The following is a 26,699-nucleotide window of genomic DNA, read 5'->3' as shown; positions in this document are numbered from 1 at the left end:
AGAGCAACCCCCAGCCCTGGAGCCCCCTTGGAAGGCAGCTGCCTTCCCGTCACTCAAACCCGCCTTCTTTTCCTGGGCGGGGCTGCAGGCACAGAGAGCTGGGCCCCTCAGAGCATCCAGCCTCGGCCACGGCTGCCCTGGGAGGTTGTTGAGCACTCTGTGAGCGAGCGCTGAGCGCTGCGCTGCAACCAGCGACACCGTTTTGAGATGTGTAGATCCACTCGCAGCTTCTTGGGCACAGATGATCGTTATTAATCACTAATGGTAAGGCACTTTCAAAATCCGCATATATCAGTAGGTAGCTTGCCAGCTGCTGTTGCCGGCACTGAGGAAGTCTTGGTGTGCTCAGGCATGAGTAGTTTGCTGCAGTTTTTTTGCTTTCATGGCCAGATGCCCTGGGTTTGAATCCTGCTTCTGCTCCTTTTGTTACCTAGGTGACTTCAGCAGTTGCTTCTTTCTGGGTCCTCAGAACTGTGGAAGGGAAGAGTAATAAATGCCACTGCGTGCGGTGCCCATGAGAGGCATAGATGATGTGTGCAGTGCACTGAGTTTGCACAGCGTCAACTGGTATTCAGGGGCCATCGGCTTTCTTGTGTGCCTGCTATGTCCAGGGCGCCCGCTTAGGTGCTCAGAGGACTAAGCTCAGCCCGTGACCGGAGCCCTGTCTGTTCCAACCGTCCCAGGAGCTGGTGGGCGCGCGGGAAAGCAGCGCCAGCTGCCTTTAACTCATCTCTTCAGAACTGTAAGTTCTATTCGATCATTTTCACAAGATGCCGTGTTGATTGGAGACGTCACGGAGAAGAGTGGGCGAAGCTTTGGTTCTTGCTGGAAATCACAGATAACGTAGTTCCTGTGGAGATTTAAATGCTTTTGTCCTTCAATATTAGCCACTGGTAGCTTTAGTCAAAGCAGCGCAACCAGCTCAAAACAAATAACCTTAACAAAAAAGGGTGGTCAAGCTCCTACTTAATGAGTCTACTAATTGTTCTCTGTGTTGCCAAGCTGCAGGGCCCTGCATCCCAGGTGTGCTCTGTGGTGCCCGCCTGTCGCCTCTCCGTTGCTGGGGGTGGAGCGAGTACCAGCAGGCCCTTTCTGTGGAATTTTCTGAGCTGCAGGAGAGACAAACCCAGCATATGCTCCAAACAAGCTCTGTCCTGCCTGCCTTGTATTTTGGAGTGTACTTTGGTGGAGAGAAATAGAATAGACTCCTGTTTGGGAGGAAGTTTGGGGTTTTGTTTATTTGTTAAAACAAAATGGTGAACACTCTGATGGCGGGAGTCCCTGTGCCTGCTTGAGCCTGGGGGGCCTGCTTGAACTGGCCCAAGGTGATCTGGGGGGCTGGACACGCCAGCCCCGTAATGCAGCATTGTCTTAGAAAACCTCTTTCAAGGCTTAAGTTTCCCACCAGTAAAATGGGATGAATAACAGCTACATTTGGGGTTGTAGTAAAGAGGAGAACACATCTGAAGCACACAGCCTCACGTGGGTCAGCGCTGTCAAGGAAGCAGCCCATTCTAGGCCTGGACAGCACTGGCGAGTTTGCTTTGTAGCACCTTCCAAGGGATACCACGAGCAGGCAAGCCCATGTCTTTCAGTCAGACAACAGCCATCGGTGATTTCATCCTGGGAGAGCACATGTGAGTGACATGTGTGCTGACCCCGCCACCCTGTCTGCCAGTGCCAGCAGCAGGGCATCACAAGTGCTCAAGGTCGGCAAAAGAGACGCAGCACATCTTCGCATGGGACCTGACCCCACTCCTCCGTGGCAGCGTCCTTTGAAGGTCCTGTCGCAACAAGCCCAGCTGCACTGCAAGCCCATAGGCCCTCTGCCCAGTTTCGCGGTGCCTGGCCTATTCTCCCTGTCAGCTGTGGTCGTCCTCCTTCCTTCCAGTGCCCTTCTCAGCAGCTTCTCCTTTCGTGTGAAAAACCCCAGAAGGTATTTCTGTAAACGACTGTGATAGAGTCTAAAGACGAGTGCTTCAAAGAAGCTCTCGGTTCTCAGTGCCTGACACGTGCCAACCTGTGACATAGTGCCCGCCCTGTCCTTGCTTCCCAGAGCTCAGTCTGGAAAAAGCCAAACGTGGACAAACCCATTCTTTTATTTTAGTCCTCCCCTCTGCCCTGTGACAGAGGCGGAACTAACCTCATTTCACAAGAAGGGAGGCTGAGAGAGCTGGCTAAGTTTGGCATGTCGGGCCATGTTCATTTTTAGCAGCAGGCTGGTACAAGCTTTGCCTGGGGACACCCCTTCCTGACTGCCAGTGAGGTGTCCCCATGGAGGCAGGACCCGTGGGGAGGGCTGCTCGCGGCCTTCCCAGCAGCCAGCCTGCCCTTCTGCTGAGCTCGGGTCCTGGGTCTCAGCAGTGGGGCTGGGCTTGACGTCACGGCAAACCTGAGCCATCCTCAGGCTCCCATTCCTTTTTGTTGTTTATCTGCTCTCCTGGCCTCCCTTGCAGTCTTGTGACCCATTACCAGCCAAAGAAATTTAGGAGGAAGATGATCGGGGTCTTTCTGGAATCAGCGAGACGTGAGCATGAGGACAGAACCCCTTCTTCTCTGTTGTAACTCCTACCCTCATCATCCTGCTTCACCTGCTCCTCTGAGAATGTGACCCTGCAGCTCTGGCAGCCAGCCTGTGAGCAGATGGGGAGACACACTGAGGATGGCTGAGTAGAATTTCTAGAAAAGCAAAAGGATCTTGCAACTTTATCACTGAAGGAACACTAAGTCTCTTCCGAAATGCCCCTTGCTAAGTGAGATTACAAGTGTCGTTGTAGTTTAAGCAGTTTGAGCTTGGACTTCTTACAGTGGACTTCCCCATGACACGATACCATCTTTGTCACCTGGGAGCTTGTCAAAAATGCAAACTCATGGTTCTCGCTGCCTATTTTTACGAGTCCTCAAGACGATTCGGATGCAAAGCCATATTTGAGAACCACCAGTTTAAGCCATTGTAACCTTCCTAAAACTGCCCCCCCCCCCCCAGGATTGATAAGGAAAGAGCTGCCATTTCCCCACCAGGGTGAGGTCCGAACTCACCTGTCCTGGCCGCCAGGTTATGTCAGTGACTGTGACACACAGATCTCTTGGCTTGATGATGCTCTTGCTGGACCCAACAGGGTTCTGCAGTGTCTGGGTCTGCAGGCACCTGACTGAACCCAGCCAAGCCCCCGACACCCTGCCACTCCCTGCGGAGCCCTAGAGGCATTTGCCCTCAGAATTGAATGTGACGGACCCTTCAGCCAGTGGGTAGTGGCTGATGGCTAACGCACTAGGCTTCAGAGTCTTGCAGATAAGTGGATGGAATCATACCTGCATTCTGCAAAACAGATCCTGCCTGAGCGTCTGCTCAGGGCTGAGTGCTGGATGCCGTGGTAGATGAGCTCAAAGCCACAGCGGCACAGCCGCGGCACAACCGCAGTGCTGGGGGTTGGGCGACACAGGCAGTGCCCCTCCTGGGATACAGGGCAGAACCAGGGATGCTTCCTGAAGGAAGGGGTGGCTCGTCTGATCATCGAAGTGTGCGTGCAAGGGCCGGAGTGGAGGAGGCAGCTTGGGGAGAAGGGCTTCCAGGTAAGGGCCCAGCTTGCGCAAACGCCTGGAGGCGAGACAGACCTGGCTCCTTCAAACAAGAGACAGGCTCCCTGGGTGGCCAGAGTGCAGAGTACCCTGGCAATGGGCTGTTCAGGCTCTCAGACCCAGGGATGCATCTAAGAAGCTAGTTGATAAAGACAGAATAATATTTAAAGGACTGACTGATGTGGACTGGGCTCTTACTGCCTTCCGTGGAAGTCATTTATTTACTGCTTTTCATTATGGCCCACTAATTGCTGCGAGGACGGAGCACTGCGCTCAGCCCCTCCCCATCCTGCCCTGTTCCTCTGCGCTGAGCTTGTGGGTAAAATGCTGCTGTATCCTCATTCCTGTGAGCTGGGGCACTTGCTTGGTGACTATTTCTCCTGACCTTCATGAAGCCACGTCCTCTCACTAGGCCTCCCTTTCTCGCCCTGCGAAGTGCACTAGCGCAGTAGGTGCTCGTTCGTCCATTTCTCACAACCATCTGAGCTGCTGATTAGAAATTCAGTTGTCATGGGCCCTCCCTGATGGTGCAACGCGTTGGGACGCAACACTGCAGGCTAGCTGCTTCTGCTTTGGTGTGAGTTTGATCCCCGCCCCAGAGGTGACCCACGTGGCGCGGCAGACCTCTCCTGACCTGCCCGCTGCTCCCCTCAGCAGTGTACTTCGTGTTACTCGGCCTGTTCTGCTCCCCACTCTGTCTCTGGTGAGTCCTCTCACTGCCCCTGCACGTCTGGCCTGTCCCCCAGTTCTGGATGCATAAATAAATAAATCTTAAAAAAAAAAAATTCAGCCCCTCCTGGGAGATGCTGGTTCACCAGATCTGAGGAGGAGTTTGGGAATCTGTATGTTTGCAATTAAATGTATTGAGTATACACACCCACACAGTTTGTGTGCGTGAATACATGTGTCTACATATTATTTACATACAAGGGAATATACCCATTTAAAGTGTGCCAAGAGCCAGGCTTTGACAGAGCGTGCCTCAGGTAGCATCACCGCAGGCAGCATGGAGACCATGCCTGACCGTCTCTGCCTTCAGACGCGCCCTACACCCAGGCAAACACCGATCCCCGTGCTGTTTGGACATGAGTTTTGCCAGTTTTAGCATTGTGTAAATGGAATCCTGGGGAAGGTACTCTGCTCCGTCTCACGCACCCATGCTGTGTGCGTAGGACTGTTACGTTCCTTTGTGGGCGGCTCTGCCGGCACTGAGCGCCCACTGCAGTGTTTCTGCTGTCTGGTCCCTGTAGCCTTTCTCTTGCTGCTGGAGAGTTGGTTTCTTTCCTGTCTGGGCCAGTTGAGAACAGAGATGTGTGGCCATCCATGTGCCGGACACTTTGTGTGTGCAGGTCTCTGGGGAAACCAGGGAGTGAGGCCGCCGGGCCCTGTGAAGAATGTGCTTTCGCTGCAAAGGGCTGGGTTTGCCTCAGCGCGGAGTTGTGTGGGATCACGTTCTTCCCTGCGGGCCAGGAGAGTTCTGGCCACATCACACCCTCACCAGTGCTTGCTGTGGTCCAGTTTTTGTGGGAGTAAACACTTTTGTCAGCATATGGTTGTACAGTGGTATCTCATTGTGGGTTTACCTCCCCTTTCCCTGATATGTAGAGATGTCGAACATCTCTCCGTGTGCATCCAGGCATGTGTGAAGTGTCTGGCTACGTCTTCCACTGACTTTATTAACTTATTTTTGTCTGATTATTGAGCTGTAAGGATTTTTAAATTTGCTTATATTTTATTTCAGAGTTTTATCTTTACTCACAGGTTAATAATCTTTTTAATGTTAGGTGCCTTTTTTTGGTTAAGATTATTTATGCATACAGAACTGGGGTACAGGCCAGAGGTGCAGGGGCAGTGAGAGAATTCACCAGAGAGAGTGGGGAGCAGGACAGGCAGATCGACGAAGAACACTGCTGAGGAGAGCAGCGGGCAGGTCAGGGGAGGTCTGCCGCGCCATGTGGGTCACCTCCGGGGCAGGCGGGGATTGAACTCATGCTGAAGTGGCTTTAGCTTCTTAAGGCTGTGCTCTAACCCGCTGTGCCACCAGGGAGGGCCTCAAGTGCTTTTTTAAAAAAAGAGATTTACATTTTAGCTATATGCTGGGTACAAGTTTTTCATCAGATATATGCATTGTATTTTCTTGACTGGTTTGCTTTTCATAAAGCATAATTTATCAATTTTTTTTCTGATATAGTTAAGAGCTTGTTGTGTTCTAAGAAATCCTTGCCTACACGACAGCCATGAAGTTCTTCTTGAGGTTTTATAGTTTTAGGTTTTACATAAAGGTCTATTTTGACGGTTTTTTGCTTTTTGATTTTTTGTTTGTTTTTTGCATATGGACGTAATTTAGTCTTCCCCCGTCAGCAGACGGGTCACCTTGCCCCCAAGGCATGCTGGCCATACAGCCTTTCTGCAGGTGGTGCCGCTGCTGTTCTTCCCACTTCCATTCAGTACCTGCTTGTGCGGCAGTCACCACTCCAGGAACATAGGGAGGCAGCCTTGCCTTGCTGATTCTGACCCATTCCAGTTTAAATCCTCATGTGCCCTCACCGGGGTTGTTCATTCACCACAGAGCTGAACTTCAGGGAATAGTTTCCGTGGCTGAGCCTGCGCCCACCTGGCTGGGTTGAAAAGACAGGATTGGATGCAGGATGGACAGTAGCCGTGGAGAGGGAGATGGAAGGACACGTGGGGAGAGTGCTCTGAGAAGGTGGCACCTCAGGAACCCCCATCTTCGAAGTCTTTAGCTTTGACATGGCCGCTGCTGCCACCTCTCTGCATAGTGAAGGTCTGAGAGCGAACTGGCCAAATCACTCCTCACGAGCGTGAGTGATAACCTGGAGACGGACCTCAGAAACAAAGTCCCCATACCCGCTCTGTGTCTCTGCCCCTGGATCTCGTGCCTGGAGCACCACTGCCCTGCCTGAGTGGAGAGCAGGTCGATACAGCTTGCCGTGCCGGGGCTCCTGCTGCCTATTGATGAGTGAAACCTCAGTTGCCGTAGGAACGCTGACGTCCTTCCTGTTACTATAAAAAGGGATGCGGTGACTGCAGTTGTGAGGCGGCCTACATCTTACTGATTCTTTGTGGTGACAGGTGCCCAAAGAGAAATGCTCTTTTAAATAACTTTGATCAGTACATAAAACTCTTAGTGCTGATCAAGTCAGACCCATTTCAAATGCTTACTGTATTTTACCGGAACCCATGCAGCTTCTGCCCATCTCTTTTCGCCCTCTCCCCCTGGTACCTGTGGAAGTGGGTGGGATGCTTGTAAGGCACAGGGTGAATTGTTTCTGTGGCAGAGTTATGATTAGGAGGGAATTTCTTTCCCCGTAGGGCCTGATACTGGATGCTGGGGTGTATTTGCCTTCCCTGCTGCGAGGTGGCCTGCCGGTGAAGCCTTCTCCCTCCAGAAGCCCAGGGCGGTGCATCCGCTGGCCCCTGTTGCGGGCTCTTGCTGTGGCCTGAGTGTGCTGCCACCCAGAATGTGCGCTGGACCATTTGTTCCGTTCTGATTGTTGGGGAACATCTCCAGTGCTACTGTAGCCACCGCCCTACCTGCGAGAGCAGACGTGCCTGGCGGTGGTGTCAGATGCCTGTGGGTACTTGATTGCTTCTCTGTTTTTGAAGAACTTCTAAAAATCTGATCGCTCTTACTACACATTGTTACAGTTTGAACAGAGCTGCCCAGATGGGGATCATGCCATTCTGGGTGCTTTTTCAGCTTTTCCCTTACCCCTGCATATTGGTGGGCTCGTGTGCAAGGGGGCTTCTAGTCACATGCCTGTGCTTACCAGAGCAGGCTTCTGCAGCGTCAGTGCTGACCTTGGCACTGGGCCGTTTTGCTGCTGTTGGCAGCTGTGCTGTGCATTAGGCTGGTGAGCAGTCTCTTTGACCTCCACCTGCCAGCGGTCAGTAACACTCGCTCCCCACTCGCAGTGGTGACAACCCAGAATGTCTCCAGACATTGCCAGGTCTGGATGGCAATGGGATGGGAGGCGCCAGTCCTCCCTGGTCGAAAACACTGTGAGTGTGCAAGGATAGTGGGCAGGCTGTGTCTAAAGGCAGTGGTCATGGAGGCGCTGGTGGGGCGCAACTGATGGAAATGCTCATGGTGACCTTACAGTGTGACAGTGGCCAGTGTGAAACTGTGCTGACTTACTGTGGATTCCTGTGATGGGCTGGCATGCTTAAGTACTCTATTGTTCTTTGATGGTGAATTTTGCCAGTGAAAGGCAACATGCATGATTTGAAAATAAATCATCAGTTTTATCCTCTTGCAGTAAAAATAAAAACAGTGAAAGAGACACTAGGCAAAGTGCCGGCGGACAGCGAGTGGCACAGCTGTGAGCCACGTGTCATGACCCTCAGCCTCTCCTCTGCAGGCCTTGTTTTACTTTGCAAATATCTTTCTTAGAAATCAAACTCCAAACCCATGTTTTACACTTGCTCCAGGCAGTGCCATAATCTGCCGTACTAGTTTCAAAATAAGCTTTTGAGCAGCAATAAGAAGTCAAGATTCACTTGCCTTTTTTTTTTTTTTTTGAATAGAGATTTTGGGGTGGGGGAGGTGTTCATGGGTCAATTTAGTCAACAGGCTACTGTATCTGCAGGGCTGTTTGCAGAGCACACCAGACAGACTGCCCTGAATGACCACTGTGGCTTGCCCTGCTCTTGTGAGCTAAAAAGAATCTCTTTGAGCCAGGAAGCTGTTTCTGCCTCAAGGACTCCTGGTGCCCTTGAGGATCAGACTCTCTGGAGAATTATGTTGCAGTTTGCTGAGGCTGCTCCATTGGGCTTGTAGGTTGGGACTGGTGGGCTTGTAGGTTGGGACTGGTGGGAGTAATTCTACTGGACACGCTTCTCAGGGAGGAAAGGAACAGGAGATTGCAACTTTCAGAATTGTTAATATGTCTCCAATTTGCAGTACAAAGAGTGACTTTTCTCCTAGCCTCTTTAAGTTAGTGTTTTGTTTTGAAACTTTTCCAATCTTCTTGGAACCAAGGCCAGGTGGGAAGCCTGTGCTCCGCCTGGTGTGTAGGTGCCCCTTCAGTAGCGCCCAGCCTTCCCTCTGCTCCCTGGTGTAACTGCCACGGCTCTGAGGAGGCACTGGAGCTTTTCCCAGTTGAGGGATAAGGAGGCCTGGAGTGGAGGGACCGTATTGGGTGATTGAGCTGCTCAGCAGTGGTCACAGTTCACGTTTCAGGCCCAGTGAGATGGCTGGAATGGGGAAAGGGCAGTCTGGGAATGGGAACATGGTTCCTGCCGGGTCCGAGTCAGTGAGGGAGGGAGGGAGCCCAGCACCAGGACCATGTCAGTGTGTGGAAGCTCTCAGGAAACGAGGTCACAACCCGAGAATGGGAAGAGGCACTCCCTGGGCTGCTCCGCTCATGCTGAGGGGCTCGGCATTTCCCACGGAAGGGTCTTGGAACCTTCCAGTACCTGGGCTGGATGCGGCATAAAGGTCAACCTGCAGGGTCTCTGGAAGCCTTAAAGCAGCTTTTATTTTTATGATCATTAAGCATACACACCACTGGGAAGAGAACCGATGATGGTATTAGTAACGGAAAAGCTACAGCTAATTTCTCCTTACCAGTAAATAGCTGCTCAAGCCGTCCTCAGCTCCAGAGAGGTGCTTGATGAAAACGGCAAAGAATTATGCGTCCAACCCCCACCCCCACCTGGCCCATTTTCCAGCTGTCTGAGGCCTCTCTGAGTCTTGTGTAGGATGGTGAGCTGTGCAACACCGCTCACCTCTTACCACTTGCCCTGGCCTTCCCGTGACCCCTGGCTGCCGAGGGACCGTCCTGCTGGGTTAGGGCTGCTTGTCACGATGTTGACCCTGCTGAGCAGTGACGGCCACATACTCTACTCTCCCCACATTCTTCTGCCTCGTCAGTGCCCCCCATCTCTTGGAAATGGAACCCGGCCACCAGTGACAGCCCTCCCACAGGCTCTGTGCCCAAGCAGCTGCCTTCTTCGTGCTTCTTTGGGGACGGGAGTTAGATGCAGGGCTGCCCTTTCCGCAGAGTGGAGCCTTCCCGGGAGTGGATGCCTGCAGCAGGTACGCCTCAGGTGCCTTGCCGACGCCTGCTGTGTCAGGCTTTGCGTGTCTAAAGGCATGTGAGGCCAAGTGCAGACATCTGCGTTTGTCCGGCTGTCTGTGTGTGCTCTCTTTTCCGTTGCCAGCCCCTACTTCTCTGCTTTTTATTTATTTAGTGCTTTTTATATTTTATTTCTTGTGACCACCTGTGTTAAGGGTCCAAAGTTGTGTGATTACAAACACTTCTGTGATGACTAGAGGCCACAGGCCTCTTTAGAAGTCAAAGCTCCCGGGACTCCCCTGTGCCAGCGCAGTGGGGACTGGTGGTCACAGGGGGCTTAGATCAGGGGGCTTAGATAGTCAGTGTGCAAATGATTGGCACCTGCTGTTCCAGTGGGGAGGGGACCCTCCGTGGGGAGGGGATGCATTGGACTTTCCACGTGGACATGCTCTTCAGCTTGGTTCCCTTTCTTCTGGACAGTGCAGTTGTGGATGTCACTAAGAAGGTTCCTTTAAAATTCACTTAATGCAATTACATTTTGCAGTCGAACACAGCTGGCTTCCCCTAAGAAAATGTGTATTTCGATAATGGTTATTACCAGGACAATGAATAATTGACTAATAACAGCTCATTAATATTCTAGCAGGGAGAGTGCCTGAGGCTAATAAAATTCATTTTAAAATTAGTTTTAAAAACTGGGCTCTGCAGCTCAAGGGTAACGGGAAGTTCCTCCAAGCAAGAGCAAAGCAGTATGGTAGGAGATCTTACTGATGTGTTCGCATGAACAGGCTGGTCAGCAGCGCTTGCTACCCCGCTACCTGCTCATCGTGGCAGGGAAGCGCTGCCTGTGTCTGCAAGACCCTTGACCTGGGGGTTGCCGGCCTGAGGAGGGTTACTGCGCGAGGGCGCGGCAGGAGTGGCTCTGACATGGGTGCCGGGTCCTTCTGGGTGGGCCTCCTCTGGGAAGGCAGTTCCTTGCTCCCTCTTTCTCTTTGGGCCCTCTTCTGTGATGACTAGAGGCCGTGGGCCTCTTTAGAGGTCAAATTTTGCACTTGCATGGACTTTTTTTTAAGCTAAACTTTTTACCTTGAGGTCTTTGTAGGTTCACTACCGTTCTCAGCAGGACTGCCCTTTACCCAGCATCCCCAGCAGTAATGACTTGTACTGTCACACTGATAAGGGCAAGCTACAGAATATTCCATGACCACAAGGATCCTTCATGAAGGGCTTTGACAGCCACCCACTTCTCTTGCGCTCCTCTTCCCTCCTCGCTGCAAACATGAAATCTGTTCACCATCTGTACTCATGGGGTTCAGAGAGATAATCTGGTCTCTGGCCTTATAAGTGACAGTATGTATGCATATGACAGGGGGACAAGGACTTTGGGGTTTTGGACCAGGCAAAGAAGGCTTCTTACTGGCTGTGGATCCTACAAAACGCTTGCGCATATTATTGGCCTTCAGAGGAAGCGTGCTGGTGTCATAAGTGTGTGAGTGTTGAGCCCCCCTGCTCTGGGTCTGCGTGAGTCGTCTGCCTGCACTTCTCTGGGTGCTGTGTGGCTGGAGGGGCAATAATAACTGATTAAATCCGTGGCCCTTAACAAGCAGGAGCTGACTACTTGGTGCTCTACCTCTCCTTCCTCAGGACGAATCTGGGCTACCACTCAGCTGCTCAGGTCATCAGGAGTTACACGGTGGAAGTGGGAGATCTGGGTTAATTACTTGACTTCTCTTCAAATAGATGTTATGGAAGTGTTTGCTCTGCAGATCCTTTACCCAGCAGAGGCAGGCAGCACGTGGAGAAAAGGAAGAGGTCCTACCTCAGCCTCACTCACCCAGCAACACTCAACCCTCGTTGAGCTCTGAGCTCTTGCTTGGCTGCATGCACTCTTGAGCAGCTAGGAGTGAGGAACAGGCTTCTTGCTGCCAGCGACAGCCAGCCACACGTGACCGAGGAGCTGAACTGGTCGTGCATTCCATTTGGCCATTTTAAATCGAAACAGCCACGTGTGGCTGGTGGCTGCCGTGTGGTAGCACGGAGGCCCCAGGTTGCCCGTTGGGGATGCCAGAGCCCCTTCACCCCTCTCTGTGGAGCCAAAGCAGAATTGTTTGGCACAGTGCACTCAGGTCCCCTGGCGGCCCCTTCTCCTGATCCTGCAGCAGTCTCTCTAAAACACTGTTGAGCAAACCTTTCCAAACCATTAGTTTGAAGAGGAAGCAAATAATTAGCCTTCCTGGACAGTGGCCACATTTGTGCCGGGCTGGGCCAGTGCTTGCTCACTCGTGCTGAGTCAGTGCTGGCAAATGAGATACACTCCCGCTTCTCAGACTGCAGCTGCTCCTGGGGCTAGTGTGGGACCTGTCCCCACCTGCATCTCTGGGTCCCAGCTTCCTTTCACGGCACTCAGACTGTGTTACCTTTTCTTTCTGGAGAGGCATGTAGGGAAGCAGTCATTAAGCATGCACGCCCTGGAATCAGGTTCCTGAGTTGATGTGACCTTGGACAAGTTCATGAACCTCTCTGTACCTCCCTTTCTGCACCTTCAAGGTGATTGCTGTAGTAGCTCCGCCGTCCTAGGGTGATTGGACCGAGTAAATCCAAGCAGTGTGCTTGGTTCACAGTAACTGCTCTGCTGACTGTCAGCTCCTGGTGACTGATGACTGTAAGGGTGAGGAGGAAAGTTTTGGGGAGGGGGGTGGAGATTTGGCGGCGTGGTTCTTGCAAGTGGCCACAAGGGGGCAACCTAAAATCACGCGAGGCCCTGGACCAGTCTTCTGTGGGTAAAGCCTGTAGGTAATATGGCCAGTTTCAGATGTGTTTGGCCCTTCCCTTCTTTTTTTTTTTTTGTCTTCTGCTTTAAGAACATCTTCAGTGGCTCTCAGGCAGCAGCGTAGGTCCGAGTTGGGGCTTGCCCACCAGCTTCCAGAGGGTGGCATGGGTGACAGTGAGCGCAAGTGTCTATGGGTAGACAAGTTGATGTGGACGCTGACGCGGCCTCTGTCTAGGAGTCCTCAGCATCACTGTATCTTTTCATGCGGAACGAACTCCTGAGGTAGAGATGAAGGACTGCACATGCTTAGAGGAAAGAGGACCCTGGTTATATGGCTGCCTTGGGGTCTCTGGGAGACAGTGATGCCGCCAGCGGGCAACTAGGGATGTGTAAGCCACTCTCTGCCCTGTAGCCGCTCCCTCCCCCGAGGGAAGCCGGGCTGGAGCACATCTCTGCAGGCAAACAAAGTGTGCCAACCATATGTGGGCACAGGCCATGGGGCGTGGGAAGTTTGGACTGCGAAAAGGATGGCGTTTCTACAGGTGCTGGGCGGGGGTGACGATGGGAGGAAGACCAGTGGTGAGGTCACGTTGGGAAAACAGCATGGGGCCAGACTGTGGAGCCAGCCCCAAGGAGCGAGCGCAGTCAGGCCTTTCCACCCTAGACGGTGTTCTTATCTTGGTAGCCTCATCGTGAAGCGTTGCTGAAAAATGGACATGGGCAGTGGCGCTTGTTGTCACGCCTGCTTTTTCAGTATTGTCCTCTTGGGCTTGACCTATCCCTGCTGCAAGATCAGCTCTTGGGGCAGTGTGACTGCCCTGTGTCCGCCGCATCCCTCTCTGTCCGTGTTCCCGCAGCCTGCACTGCAGTCCTGCAGCTACATCCCTCTCCTGGACCCGGGCAGTGCAGGGAGGTCCCTGCAAGCTGGCTGGGAGAGCCAGGCACATGTGAGGTCAGCGCGTGGCACTGCCAGGCAGGCAGGCTCAGGCACTGGGAGCCTGGGTCTGGTTGTATCAATACCAAGGCCAATTTCTCCAGAACGTTGTGCGTTAGGTTATATGTAAACACTGCTCATGACTGGCCAGTTATAACACTGATGGTAGATTACTTGTATTTCTGACAGGGCCAGGAAGATAACTTTAATCTCTCACTTAGAAAGCACTTTGGGCTCCTGCCAAAGATGGCACGTGATGTGGAGCCCCCGAGATGCTTTGGGGGTAACTGCTATTTGTTCCATTTAGTTTGTTTCATACAGTCAAGTGACAATCAATCAGCAGCACATTATATGCCTTTGTGCTGCTGCAATACTCAGATGGCCGTGAGAGCAGATGCAGGAGAGAGTGAACTTGAGTGTGACCTTATTTCACTGTTCACCCAGGATGCGCCTCAGTGGTCTCCAGCAGCTCCTTCCAGACGGTAGCGGCTCCCCTCTGTCAGTCAGTGACATCCCAAACTGTGCCTGCTTCTGTCCTTTTCCTTCCCCTGGGAGAAGGCTGGGGGAGGCTGCGTGGATTTTTGCTCACTGCCTGGCCTTTGTCACTTAGCACTTCTGACCCCTGCAGGGCCAGGTAGGGTGACAGAGAACTGGGGAAAGGGCTGGAGTTCGTAGAGGACAGCTTGGAGGGTAAGTGTGGGGGTATGGGCTGCACCCTTAGGTTGGCCACTTGTGGTGGGGTGAGGGGTGGCCCAGCAGCCTGGGTGCTCAGTGAATAGGCAGAGTAAGGAAGTTCATCATATTTTCTTTTTGTTTGTTTCTATTTGTTAGGCATGGATGGGTTTTTAAGATCCGATGAGAGACAAAGACTAGCCAAAGAAAGACGAGAAGAAAGAGAAAAATGTCTCGGTAAGTTGTGCACTTTGGCCATTTGGGTGCGAGGAAATGAATATTGATGGAGTCTTTTCTGAAGAGCCTTAGAAGTTTGTGGCTGAGTGGGGAGGCAGTGTTTCTAATCTAGTACAGATTCTGTACTGTCACGTTTATAAGTTACTAAATAAGCTTCAGAAGTTATTTACTCACTTGGCAAGCACTGACCCTCCGCTGCATTCTGGGCCTGTACTAGGGTCCTGGGTGGGGTGGTAACAAAAGAGAAACCGCCATTGGCCCCACCCCTTCAGGTGACCATCCTGGGTTGACACTGGGCTCTCTTTGGGCCATGCAGAGGGGCTGTCTTTGGGAGAATGGAGAAAATTGCAATGAAGACACATGCAGTGAGGACAGAGAGCCCATAGAGAAAGGCTGTCTCACCTTTTGCAGGCTACAGACATGAGTATGGTTCGTTTCCCACAGGGAGCCACGAGGGGAGTGGACAGCGATTTCCCTGCTCAATTGAGACAAATGAGCTTGCAAGTTTGTTTTCCGACTGCCTCCTGCTGGCTGGTTCAGGCATTGCATCCTCCTGGGGCCTCTCCCTAACTGGGCCAGGTGCAAAGGCCAGCCTTCTGCCTGCTCCCTGCCTGGACAGCTGCCTGTCTGGTGTGGGGTGCAGTGTGTGCCTGGACACCGTGGTTTTCTCATCCCAGTATATGGCTGAGCCATGGTGACCAGTCCTGCTCTCAGAAGCAGGACTAGTCATAGCTTCTATGTGGAGGCGCATGACCCCACCTTGAGGCCACCGTTGTGACTCTCCCCACTCTAAGGGAGGAGGAAACTGAGGCAGAGGGATTCGTGGTTAATGTGCCCAAGGTCATCCATGAGTGGCAGAAAGCCAGAGCCCTTCAAAGCTCACAGACTTCTTTCTGGTCTCACCGTGGCTTCTCCATTTCGGTGCTCAAGTGATAATGTCTCTTCTTTCCTTTTTCCAGCTGCCCGAGAGCAACAGATCCTGGAGAAACAGAAAAGAGCCAAGCTCCAGTACGAAAAGCAAATTGAGGAGCGATGGCGGAAACTGGAAGAGCAGCGGCAGCGGGAGGACCAGAAGAGGGCTGCTGTGGAAGAGAAGAGGAAACAGAAGCTCCGGGAGGAGGAGGTAAGATCCTGGGACCCCACCCCTGCCCCTCTGCCTTGGCCCTGGTGGGTCACCAGGCCTTCTTCACAGCATGGCAAGATCCATTGGGAGCTGCACAGATACAGGAACAGTAAGGCTTGTCAGGTATCCATTTGCTGTGTGACTTTGGACGGGTTGGTTGGCCTCTCTGGGCCTTGATTTGCTTGTTTCTGAGGTAAAGGTGTTAGATTTGGCCCTCTCCTCTGACTGACGCTCAAGGGGCTTGTGGATAGGGACTGCATGACATAGACCTGAGGGATGATACTGGGGGTCTGTTCCTTGAGGCATGGCATGCTTGAGGCTAGGAGAGGGCTGTGAGGGTAGAGAATAACATGGTCTGTCATTCGCTTCTGGAAAATGAGATCCACTCAAATACAAACATGCTGGTATATTTAAATTTTAATGCAATTCCTTGCTTTAATCATTCTGTTTCCAGTTACCAGTTTTTTTTTTTTTTAAAAGACATGGACTGTAATTACCCCTACAAAGTCCTTTATTACTAAACTTTGAAAACATATTTAGAAAGCATATTTGGGGTATAGCTTTTTTAACAAGTCTATTTTAAGGATGTAATCATAGCCTTGTATCAGGTGTTGATCATTTTTTATTCATAAGGTGTAATGACTCATCACTTAGTACCAACAGTATAGCAGTTTGCTCATCACCGATGCTGTAGGATTCAGAAACGTCTGTGTTAATGCCACATTTTTTAAAAGTCTGGCTTCTTGTAATGTGTCTGTGCGCCTTCCTTTTTTAGTATGAAAGCGCAAGTGTGTGCACAGGCCCGCACACCGTGCAGAGCCTGCCAGCTTACGTGGCCATTTCTTTGAGCAGCGTCTCAGCAGGGTCCTGCTGCGTGGGCTCACGTTGCTGGCTGGCGGACACACTGCCCTGACTCGGTCTCCTCGGCCCAAAGCAGAGGTGGTTACAAGAGTTCAACAAGGCCACTTTTGTGAAAGCGCCCAGCCAGGCACCTACACCAAGCAATTGCTCAGAGATGTTGGAGTCCTTCCGTGCCTTCAGCTGGCCTTGACAGAGCAAGGTCAGGGGGAGCTACTGAGGAAAGGCACTGCGGGAGCCTGCAGACTGAGAAAGCGCAACGCAAGCAGCTGTTTAGTCCCCGGGGACAGAGAGCTCCATCCCCAGCCAGTGGATCTGTGGTGACTCTCCGGACTTGCTGCTTTCTCCTTGACACACGCTTGTCCCCCTCCCTCGTCTCCATTTTGATTCCCAACATCCTCCATTGGGCCCTGAGAAAGCATGTGGCTGCTGCTTCCTGGGAATGAACTTGAGATCCCCAGCTGACACTCCCTATGGTGACACGGGTGTCTCTGAGGCCCTGTCCCCTTCATTTTGTTACCAAGCAATAGAAACTTTAAAGCAGTCAGGTGAGCGAGTGCCATGGCGGACGGCTGGCCCTGCCGCAGCTCAGTCTCCAGTGGTCTTGCTTTGGGGTCATGTTTTACCCCCTAACATGACAGTGGGGAGGGCGGCTGCTGCAGCCCCTGGGCAGCACTGACACTGGCCCCATTTGCGTACCTCTCACCTGAGCACAGCACGACAGGGCTGAGAGGGGGCCTCGGCTGGTTGTGCAGCAGCCCAGGGCCGTGGTGGCCTCCCCTGCGGCCGGCCTGGCCCGGGAGACCAGGTGTAGCTCAGAGACTTTGCCACACAGGCCGGCCTGGAAGCCGCATCCACGCGGCCCTCTGCCGGTGCAGGGCCAGTTTGCGGGTGCTCTCAGATGGTCTCCGGAGGTAAAGCAAGGTCTGCTCTATGGGAGCCCCTTTGTCTTTGCCCCGGGGTTTGCCGGGGAGTCCTGGGAGGGCTGCGCCTGCTCGGCACGGGTTACGCAGGTGCTCCATCCTCTGCTCGGTGCCCGATTGAAGTTCTTGTCACCTGCCTCGTCAACCAGGGGGAAGTGTCTACAAGAAGGTATTTCATACAGTGCACCCCATTTTGCTGCTCTAGCTTATTGGAAAGCTTTTGTTGCCCACCTCGTCCTTCGCCTAGACCTTCCTCTCTCGGTGTAGTTTCTGGAGCTCACAAAAGGCCTGTTGACGCCCCATATCCCTGTTACCCTGACCCCGGGTCCACGGCCCTCGGCTTAACAGGATGTCACTTTCGGAAACGCCTCACATCTGTCCTGGGGAGTCCAGACTCAGCCCGGACGCTCCTGGTCACCAGCACAGAAGTGGGCACGACCTCCTGGCTCTCCAAGGAGGGCTGGCGACTGATCAGGCCTGCCCTGGGGGCTTCAGTGGCCGCCCGAGACCCTGACCTGGTGCTTACTCCCCCACCGAGGCTGCCTTCTCAAGGTGGGTCTTCCAAGAATCAAGTCACTGCCTGGGTTGTCACCCGCCTGGGTTGGTTCTGACACGACCTGCGTTCCCAGCTCCACTTCCTCGTGCTAAACAGATAAGCAGGAAGAGTCCGTGCGAAGAGTCCCTTCACCTCTATTATTCTGACACCTCACAACCTCTCCTGCTCTCATTGCTTGATATGTAACAGACTTATCGTGCTGGGTGTAAAACAGACATTTCTCAGTTGACAAGAAACTTCGCTAAGCAGAGGGCTTGCCCCTCCAAAAGCTCTGAATGACAAAGGACCATGCCGACTGCTGAGTTTCTGGCAGATGTGGACATAGGTCTGCAGAGAGGAAGACTGTGCAGAGCCCTGCTGAAGGCCATTGGCGGCTGGTCCCCATACTGTCATCCTCAGAACGCACGGAAGAGTGGCGGCAGAGCCACAGCGCGCTCCGTGCTGCTGGAGGTGGCAGAGCCCAGAGCTCGAGCCACAGCTCGAGGGGCCACAAAGGGTGACGTCTACTCCTCACATCTTCCTTCCTCCCACTGAGGCCCAACCCTGAGGATGTGAGGACGACAGAGGCCTTGCTCCCTCCCAGCCTCTACGAACAGAGGGTGGTGCTGGGTGGGCCAGCACTGCTACTGCATACTCACTGGGCTTCTTCCCTCTCGCTCCCCCCCAGGCCCAGCCTTTCTTTCCTCCAACCAGTTTTTCTTGCAGTGCGGTTGGTTCCCAGGATCAGCAGCAACAGTGTCTCTGAGACCCTGTCGGAACTGCTAGTTCTCAGCAGGTGCTGCCAGACCCACAGAATCAGAAACGAGGGGTGTTTCTGACTCCCGTCCTAGCAATCCCCGTCTTAACCAGCCCTTGAGGGCATTCTGACACAAGGTCTTTCAGGTTTGAGAACCGCTGCATTGCGCTTCCCTGTTAATAATCCTGCTCTTCAAATTTAGATTCTGCTAGCTGTGGTTGAGGGCCCACTAGCTGGTTGATCTGGTGAGGCAGGTCATGCCCTTTTATAGCTGTGGGAATGAAGCCCCAGGGAGCTAAATGCGCTCCAGGTCACAGGGCTTACAGGTAGCAGTGGGGGGATTTCAATCCTCACGTCCTGCTTCCAAATCTAGGGTCCTTTCCATTCCATCACAGGGAGGAACAGAAAGACGCCCATGGGCTGGCCGATGCTGACCTATAGCCTAGTAAGAGCAAAGTGGACACTTTCTGTTTAGGCACTTTTTTTTTTTTTTTAAATACTTATGTGCAATGAAGTAACCACGGTTTCACATCCTGGTTAGTATTACAGCCGTGTCCGATTTCTCCCCTCAGATGTGGTCACTGTAGCTCTCCCACTGTTTTGGCATGGCTGAATCACCCCATTTTGATGACTTCAGGTTCCACAAGCTCCTTACCATAGAGCTTCGTTCTCACCTGTTTTTCATTATCTCTCCAAAAGTGGGTGAGCAGAGTGAGTGTCTCTCTCAGAGGCACGTAGCTTCGTTTTCATCAGCCTGCCAGTGGTTCAAAGAAAAGAGTCCGGGAAAATGGGATTTATTACAGCAGTTCAGTGTATTACGAAGGGGGCAGTGGTGTTTTTCTGAAGGTAACTGAACAGCCAGGAATAGGTCTGCCCTGGTCAGCTTTTCCTGCTCGGTGCTAGCACTGGCCCAGCGAGTCTTGCTGGTTTATTCTCACTGGCTTCTCAGTAAACGAAAGACTGTCTTGCGAGGTCCTGGCATGTAAGAAATTGCCCATCACCCACATAACTCAGCTCCCCTTAAGGTGAAAGGGTTTCAACACTTAAACCAGGTCACTGCTTACATACTTTGTTAAAGCCTTCTAATGAAATACTAGTCAACCCCACTGTCAGTTGACTGAACTTCAAGCGTCACATAGTCGACACGTTCTAGCCCTTCCAAGCGCCAGTGTTTACCGGGCTGACTGCTAGAGTTGGGCCGGGTTGTGAGGGTGGGTTCTGCTGGGAAATGCACACTCATGACTGTGGGGGCTCAGCCAGAAACTGGAATGTAGTTACTCATGACTCCAAAGGGGAGAATTCCAGGAGGAGGTGAGTCCCCTTTCTGCTCACAAGGCCCCCGAGAGGCTATTGCTTAGCAAGTGCTATTCAGAGGACAGCGCTTTGCAGAGGAGGCTGAGATGCAGAACATGCCTATCTCATCCCTCTGCTGTGGACAGAGGCAACAGATCCAGAACCTCCCCAGTGACCTTCCAGTGTTTCTAGTAAGTGAAAGAAAGTAGCCTTTCCTGCTCCAAATCACAGTTGGTGCCACCCTAAGGAACTTGCTTCCTTTCTTATCTGACTCATGGAAAGTAATATCTTTCTGGTTGGGGGCCTGGCCAGGTTTAGCCCATTTTTTGCTCCAGGCCTTCACCAGTAGAGGTAGGGGACAGGATTTGGTATTTGTAGTATAATTGGGGTGGCAGGAAGTGCAAAATTAATACAACTCCACTCCAGTGCCAAGAAAATATCTGCCAGCAGTCGGGTCCAACTCTATGAAAATGACAGTTGATAAAGACAGAAAAGTGCTTTTCAGAAACGTGCTATTAAGAGGGAAACCTCCATAGGACCCAGCAATCCCACTCCCAGATATCTACCCAAAAGACGCAAAAACACTGATTCAAAAAGACACCTGCACCCCCACGTTTATTGCTGCTTCATTCACAATTGGAAAGACATGGAAGCATCCCAAATGCCCAAAAGTGGATGACTAGATTAAAAAGATGTGGTGCATATATACACTGGAATATTACTCAGCAACCCCCAAAAAAAGAATGCCTTTTGCAGCAACATGGATGGAGCTGGAAGGGATCATGCTGAGTGAAATAAGCCTGAAAGAAAAGGAAAAATACCGGATGGTTTCGCTCATAGAAGGGCATAAAGGACCAGGGGAGAAAATATTAATAATAATGAACAACTATATACCAGAGACATTTCACGGAGTGAAACAGGGAATAGGATCAAAAACGGTGGGGGAAGGGAAATGCGCTGGACTATGGCCATGGCACATGGGTGACTTGGTGATGGGAAACCCACGGGGATTACAGCTGAGATGGAAAAAGGCACAAAATGATGTAAAAATAAACTATTATATTATTTAAAAAAAAAAAAAAAAGGAAACCTGGCTGTTGTTTTTCTCTTCTGGCTAAAAATTGTTTAGTTTCCTTTTAATAAAACGGAACCATGCAACATGCATCTCAAAGTCAAGTGTCACCCCAAAAAGTGATACTTCAGGCTGTCAAAAGTCAGCTAACATTTTAATTTAAATGTTTTTAAACTGTACTGCTTTGCACTTGCAACTAGAGAGGAGACAGTTGGGTCACAAGCCCAGCTCAGCTCTCCTGCTAGATGGAGCAAGGCTGCCCTTGAGACTGGCCTCAAGGAGTTAACGCTTGTCAGGCATTCCTCTTCAACAGAGCTGGGAGGTGCCGGCCGCAGCCGGCACTGGCTGCATTGTTTACTCTCCACCCACAGAGGAGGAGCTGGTGGGGGGGAGAGGGCACGTGTGCCTGGTTCTGGATGCAGAGCAGGGAAGGCCCTCATTGGTGACTCCCGGCTGAGGTGTGGCTAGCCGCTTAATCTTGTTCTCCCCGTGGTGAACCCAGGAGCGGCTGGAGGCGATGATGCGCAGGTCCTTGGAGCGCACACAGCAGCTGGAGCTGAAGAAGAAGTGTTCGTGGGGAGCATCGTCTTCGCTGGCAGGGGGGCCAGGAGGACGAGATGGTGAGTCCCACCGTTCTGAGGCGTGCGCGCAGGGCCCTGTGGGAGATGGTGGTCGTGGCCGCACCTGCCTGCCCTCCCACCCGCAGGATCTGGGGATGCTTTGCCAGTACCCTCTTCAGAGGTGCCCTTTAAACCTGCCGTGCTTCCTGGGGATACCTTTCACCTCAAGGGGATCTGTGCCTCCTTGCTGGAAAATAGCATTTGATACAGTGCCTGGGCTTGGGCGGAAAGCAAGAGAGTAGCAAAGAAAAGGAATGCGGAGCCCCCTGTGGACCCAGCAGCGAGCCCCTGTCTGCCGCAGGGAAAGAAGGGGCAGCAGGCAGTGTGGGCTGGGCGCCACTGCAGCATGAGGCGGCGGTAGCTGCCCTGCAGGCACGCTGGGTTTGCCCTCCTCACTGCTAATCTCTGTCACTCTGTCCATTTTGCCGTAGGCGACGTATTTAAGACATTATCTAGTTCATTCTCATCTTTAAAATTGAAGTGTTTACTGTACTGATTATTGCCAGACTCTGGGTAACCCCCTCCTCATGGCCTCCTGCATGTCTGCGACCCTGACTGGACTGTGCGGGTTATCGACCCTCTCCTCCCGAGAGCTGATGGCTTTGCCTCTGTACAGTGCAGTTTCCTGACGTTGCTATTTTATGCTTTTAACCTTCTGTCAGTGAATATACTTACTTCAGTGCCTTTTTCTGATCTCCTGTGAGAAACTAAAATTAGAAATTGGGACTGTTTTCTTTTACCTCTCTTTGCTCTGATTTTTTGGTGTGTGTGTGTGTGTTTTTGTTTGTTTGTTTGTTTTTTGCTGTGTAGGTGAATCAGAAAGTACCCCACCCCCTCCTCTAGGTTTAGCAGCCAGCACCCTCCCTCCGGACCCAGGGACCACTGCCGCCGCTGCCGAGCCCACCAATGGTATAGCCCAGCTTCACCAGGCCATGGCCGTTCTGATCACCCATCACCGTGTCTGTCTCAAGCACTTTCACAGTTGATTTCTTAGTCTGACCCCTTAGAACTTTTTTTCTGTTTTAGCGACATCAGTGACATGTGCCCATCTTTCTTTGTTCCTCTGTCATCATGGAGCTGTGCATGCCTTACAGCCCAGCACCCTGGCCACATTTCATCCTTAACTCACCAGTGTCTGCCTTGAACATCTTGTCAGTTTGATCTTTGTGCATTTAGATTCTTCAACATCCATTGATTATCCATTTTAGGTATTAAGCAATAGGGTGTTCCAGTCACTTGCGTTACCAAAACCTCTAATTACGCTGAGTTCTGGGTGTTAATATGATAAATTACTGGAGACGTGTTGAAGAGGGAGAGATTTGGGCGCTTATCCAAGCAGGGATATAAGTTGGCTCCATAATAGGCTCTCAGTTTGGTCTACAGGCCTGGGAAATTCAGAGTCCAGATCAAGATCAGAACTAGCAAAAGTTTGCTTCCGTGTAAAGACTTTAGAAAATGCAGCCCGTCTTTGGCTGGCAAAGAAACAAGCTGTAAAAGGGATGCAGTATTTACCAGCAGTGTAGGAGACCCAATCAGAGCAGTAAGAGTAGACATCCTTGGTTTCCAGCATTCCATTGACAAAAAATAATTCCTTTTGGCGTTGCTGAGCAGCAGAGACTTTGCTGCCTGGGCCAAGGTAGCTATCGTCCAGGCGCTGGCCTTCCTCAGAACAGTTGATGTCCCCCTATGGGAACTGCACTCAGAACCTGGACCAGGAAAGAGGCAAGTGTACTACTTGACTCGGGAGTACAGTTTTAGGGGTGCCCAAAACTTCAGTAGCCAAGATAAAATAATAATTTTACAAATTAGAATGAATGCACAACAGTCTATGATCGAATTTGTAAAGGCCACTGCCGCGTTGAGCCATCTCAGCGCCTGAGGCAAGAGGGGAAAGGGGTATCCCCACTAAATGACTTAACATCATTTCTTCTAATGTTTAATTTTTTCCAGAACATCAAATTAGTTCTAAAATACTGGAAAACTGAGAAGTATTAAATCCCATTTCAAGCTTAAACAGTAAAACCAGTTGTAATTTTACTTCTGCTTGACTTGATTAACAATTAGCGGTCGGGAGAAATTGTCTCATTTGAAAGCAAGATGAACAGAGATTTTGAAAATATTACTGAGTTTGCTTCTTTTAAAGCCAGCACATGTATTTTCCCTTTTTCCTCAGGCTCTAGTATGACTTACCACAGTGGTTTCCTTTAGAAACCAATCTGAAACAAGTTCTGGAAATTAAGAACTCCAAACCCAGGGCCACATGTTAAGATCCTAGCCATAGAGTGGTCAGAATATTTGCGAAAGGACCTTTGTGATCTCACCTCTTGACAGAGAAAGAAATCAACAGGTGAAGGTTCTTCTGCTTTAAATACAGCTCCCCAAATTCAAATTCCATCTCTGTCCAACCTAAGCTATAGGTAGCCTGCAGGAAACTGAAGGTCTGCTTTTAGCTTCCACAGCCTCGGTCAGGTGGTCGGGCCTTTTCCAGTGTTGGTGGCTCTGAGTCCAGGTTGGTTTTGAGTTCTTCTGGTCTGGCTGGACTAAAGATCCCTGGACACAGGGAGAGAGATGGTTTACTGGTGGGATTAGCCTGCTTTAGTCGAACAGTTGAGTGAGGTCGAAGCCTGGAAATGGACGAGAAGAACTGTCAAGAAATGGAAGAGAAGACCCTGCTTCCAGCGGATGCTACGGTGACCTGGCACATCCAGCTCAGCGCAGCAGCTGGCAGGATGGTGGAGGTGATGTCTCTGCCCGCGCCGTAGCGGCGTGTGGATGAGGACAGGAAGAGCATTTTGGGGTGTGTTTCTTGGGCTACCGTAGTGTGGATACCAATGTCTTTAATGCGTTTCTCTGCAGCATCTGACAAACTTTCAACATCAACCATGAATTTGCCAAAGCAGATGGAGCCTCCCATGAGTAAGCGCCTGTCTTCCTCCACCGTGGCAATATCCTATTCCCCAGACCGAGGCAAGTGAACGTGTTGACCTGGTCTTTGTAGTGCGAGTGTTTCCATGTTATCATTCTGTCTTTGTGCAAGCCCCACTCGAGCCACTGGCCCCTGAGCCTAGCCTTGTGGTCCCAAGGGGGGAGCCTTCAGGTGGAACTCAGGAAAGTGGCTCTCTTTCACACCAGGTCGTGGTTGGACAGGGGCCTGGGTTAAGGACATCCCCCAAGCTGATGAGACAGATTCCGTCTTCCACAGCATGTTGGGGTGATCTTGCCCAGAATGAATTGACTAGTGGGCAGATTCCAGTGTCAGAAAAGCAGCTGCCCTGTTGTCGGTGTGATACAGTTGATGAGCCACGAACAGCAGTGTTGATGAGGCTGAGGTGATGGGAGATGTACGTGTGTGAAAAAGGAGCCCGTGGCTGTCTGGCTCATAGGCCTGCCCGACTCTGTCTTGAAAACAGAAGTTTAGATCTAATACGAAGTCTTTAGAGGGGGCAGCCCTTCCTGGCACACTGCATTGAGGTGAAAACGTGCAGCCTGTATGCCCCTTGAGCGTACCCACGTCCAGAAACAAGAGATTAAAGCTGCCTTTGTTCTAACGGAAGCTCCAAGGAGTCACTGAAAGTCTGGATTTATGTGGTTTTGAGTATGTAGGTTCAGGAACCACTAAGAAGCCCTCTGTGCATGAAATGTATACTTTAAAGCATCTTTGAAGAAATGCCAGGTGCCAGTGGCGTTCATTAACACGTACCCTGTAATATTTCTGTCAATGATGGACCGATGTAGGTGCCAGTTCTGTATGTAGCCCACTGGGCGTCTAGGTTTGTGTCATTACACTCTAGACTTATTCACACAACAATGAAGTCACCTAACTATGCAAATTAGTCCCTGTTAAGCAACACGTGACTAGTTAGCATGGCAGCTCATTGCCAAGGGGCAAACAGAATATTTGTGCCTTTGTAGCAGCCAGTGTGTCTCCCTGGCTGTTCTTCATTGACACTGACCCTGCACCTCCAGCACAGAGGTCTGACGTGGGTCAGAGATGCCTATAGGCGTCAGCATTGCTTTTCTCTGATACAGGCCTTGGGTAAGTGCTGCAAACCTTGAGTTCAGTAAGAGCTATGTGCTTTGAACTCTACAGCTCTTCCATTAGTGAATGTATTCCGTATGCTTTCATTAATTCACAAGGTCGGAAATAAATATTTGCATTGATCCTGAAACGATCTGTATGTTATATATTGTTGGCAACTGAATTATCTCCATGTGTGAGTTGTAAATTGAAAAAAAAACTTAATCCCCAAACCATTTTTATACCAGCTAATGGATACCCAAAGAATACAGAGTAATAGAAAATTTCGTTCATTACCATATGTTATATTCTAGAACCATCAAAATGACATATTGATCACTGAATTTTAGATTATGAAAGTAACTACTTCCGTTAAAGCTGATAATCAGTTGGCTATTTTTATTTTTGTGTTTCTTGCCTAGTTTTACTTTGGAGTTTTTGTCCTTGTTTATGTGGAAATAGCATGAAGGGGTGCATACTTACACATTAACAAGATCGGTGTGTTGTGAAACAATTCTCAATAAAGGGCTGACCTAAAACAAGTGTTTTATAGAAGTCATCTTTGTTTAGTGTTAGATATACTTAGTGGTGGTTTCTTGAGTCCACGTTCCATGTTAGGGGATGGGTCGAGTCTCTGGGAGTGACACAGGCAGCAGCGTAATTCTGTGACCACATAGGGGGTACGTTCAGGCTCCCCAGGAGAATTAACGCCCTCTCCAAACTCTGAATGACACATCATTTGTTTCATTTCACTATGACAAGCTACAAAGCCATCCCTTTCTATAATATTTTTACTTCCCACGTTTGTCCTGCCACTCAAAAGTTAATTTGCATCATACACTGTTACTGGAAATATTTTTTTAATTTTGCTTTTTTAAATTTTCATTTGATTCCATCCCTCAGCTCATCGCACGCACCTTAGTCCCACGGAGCCCTTTCTTATGCGACTATTGACACCCACACAGGCTTCTCTAGCCAGAAGCAGAAGTTCACTCATGCTCTCTGAGCAGGCCAATGACTCAGGTAAACCAGGCCAAATTGGTGACACTGAGGAAAATGCCTGACACGGTGTGACGCGGTGTTGGTTGGCCTATGAGTTTTTCCTGACTTTCTATTTTTTGCTTCCCATTTGCTGGATTTGTGAAATGTCTTCAGTGGTTAATAATATTTTCTACCCATCAGTGTTTTGCTATTGCTGTTTCTTTTCTTTTGTCCCAGAGGTGAGTAAATTAATTTACTGAGAGTGTGTGAATGAGAGAAAAGTATA

At 50.9% G+C, this 26,699-nt stretch overlaps 1 protein-coding gene across 4 annotated transcripts in view; it reads left to right on the top strand.

Moving 5' to 3' along the window:
* MAP7D2 (MAP7 domain containing 2) overlaps window positions 1–26,699 on the top strand; it is a 71,262-nt gene that overhangs the window by 19,272 nt on the left and 25,291 nt on the right. For 2 of the 4 annotated variants that reach the window (XM_012730343.1, XM_012730342.1), the window contains 5 exons: window positions 14,156–14,233; window positions 15,193–15,356; window positions 21,297–21,414; window positions 24,271–24,381; window positions 26,336–26,455. In XM_012730343.1, coding sequence (XP_012585797.1) covers window positions 14,158–14,233; window positions 15,193–15,356; window positions 21,297–21,414; window positions 24,271–24,381; window positions 26,336–26,455 — 589 coding nt within the window. In that variant the 5' untranslated portion in view covers window positions 14,156–14,157. Of the gene's footprint in view, window positions 1–14,155; window positions 14,234–15,192; window positions 15,357–21,296; window positions 21,415–24,270; window positions 24,382–26,335; window positions 26,456–26,699 lie in introns of those variants that run through there. The other 2 variants (XM_004689901.2, XM_012730344.1) reach the window with 2 other exon arrangements.

Source organism: Condylura cristata, unplaced genomic scaffold (genome assembly GCF_000260355.1).
Source record: "Condylura cristata isolate star-nosed mole 26May11 unplaced genomic scaffold, ConCri1.0 scaffold00027, whole genome shotgun sequence".
In the NCBI taxonomy this organism is placed as follows: domain Eukaryota; kingdom Metazoa; phylum Chordata; class Mammalia; order Eulipotyphla; family Talpidae; genus Condylura; species Condylura cristata.
The sequence above is the reverse complement of the archived record's forward strand: the minus strand, read 5'-3'. Positions and strand labels throughout refer to the sequence as shown.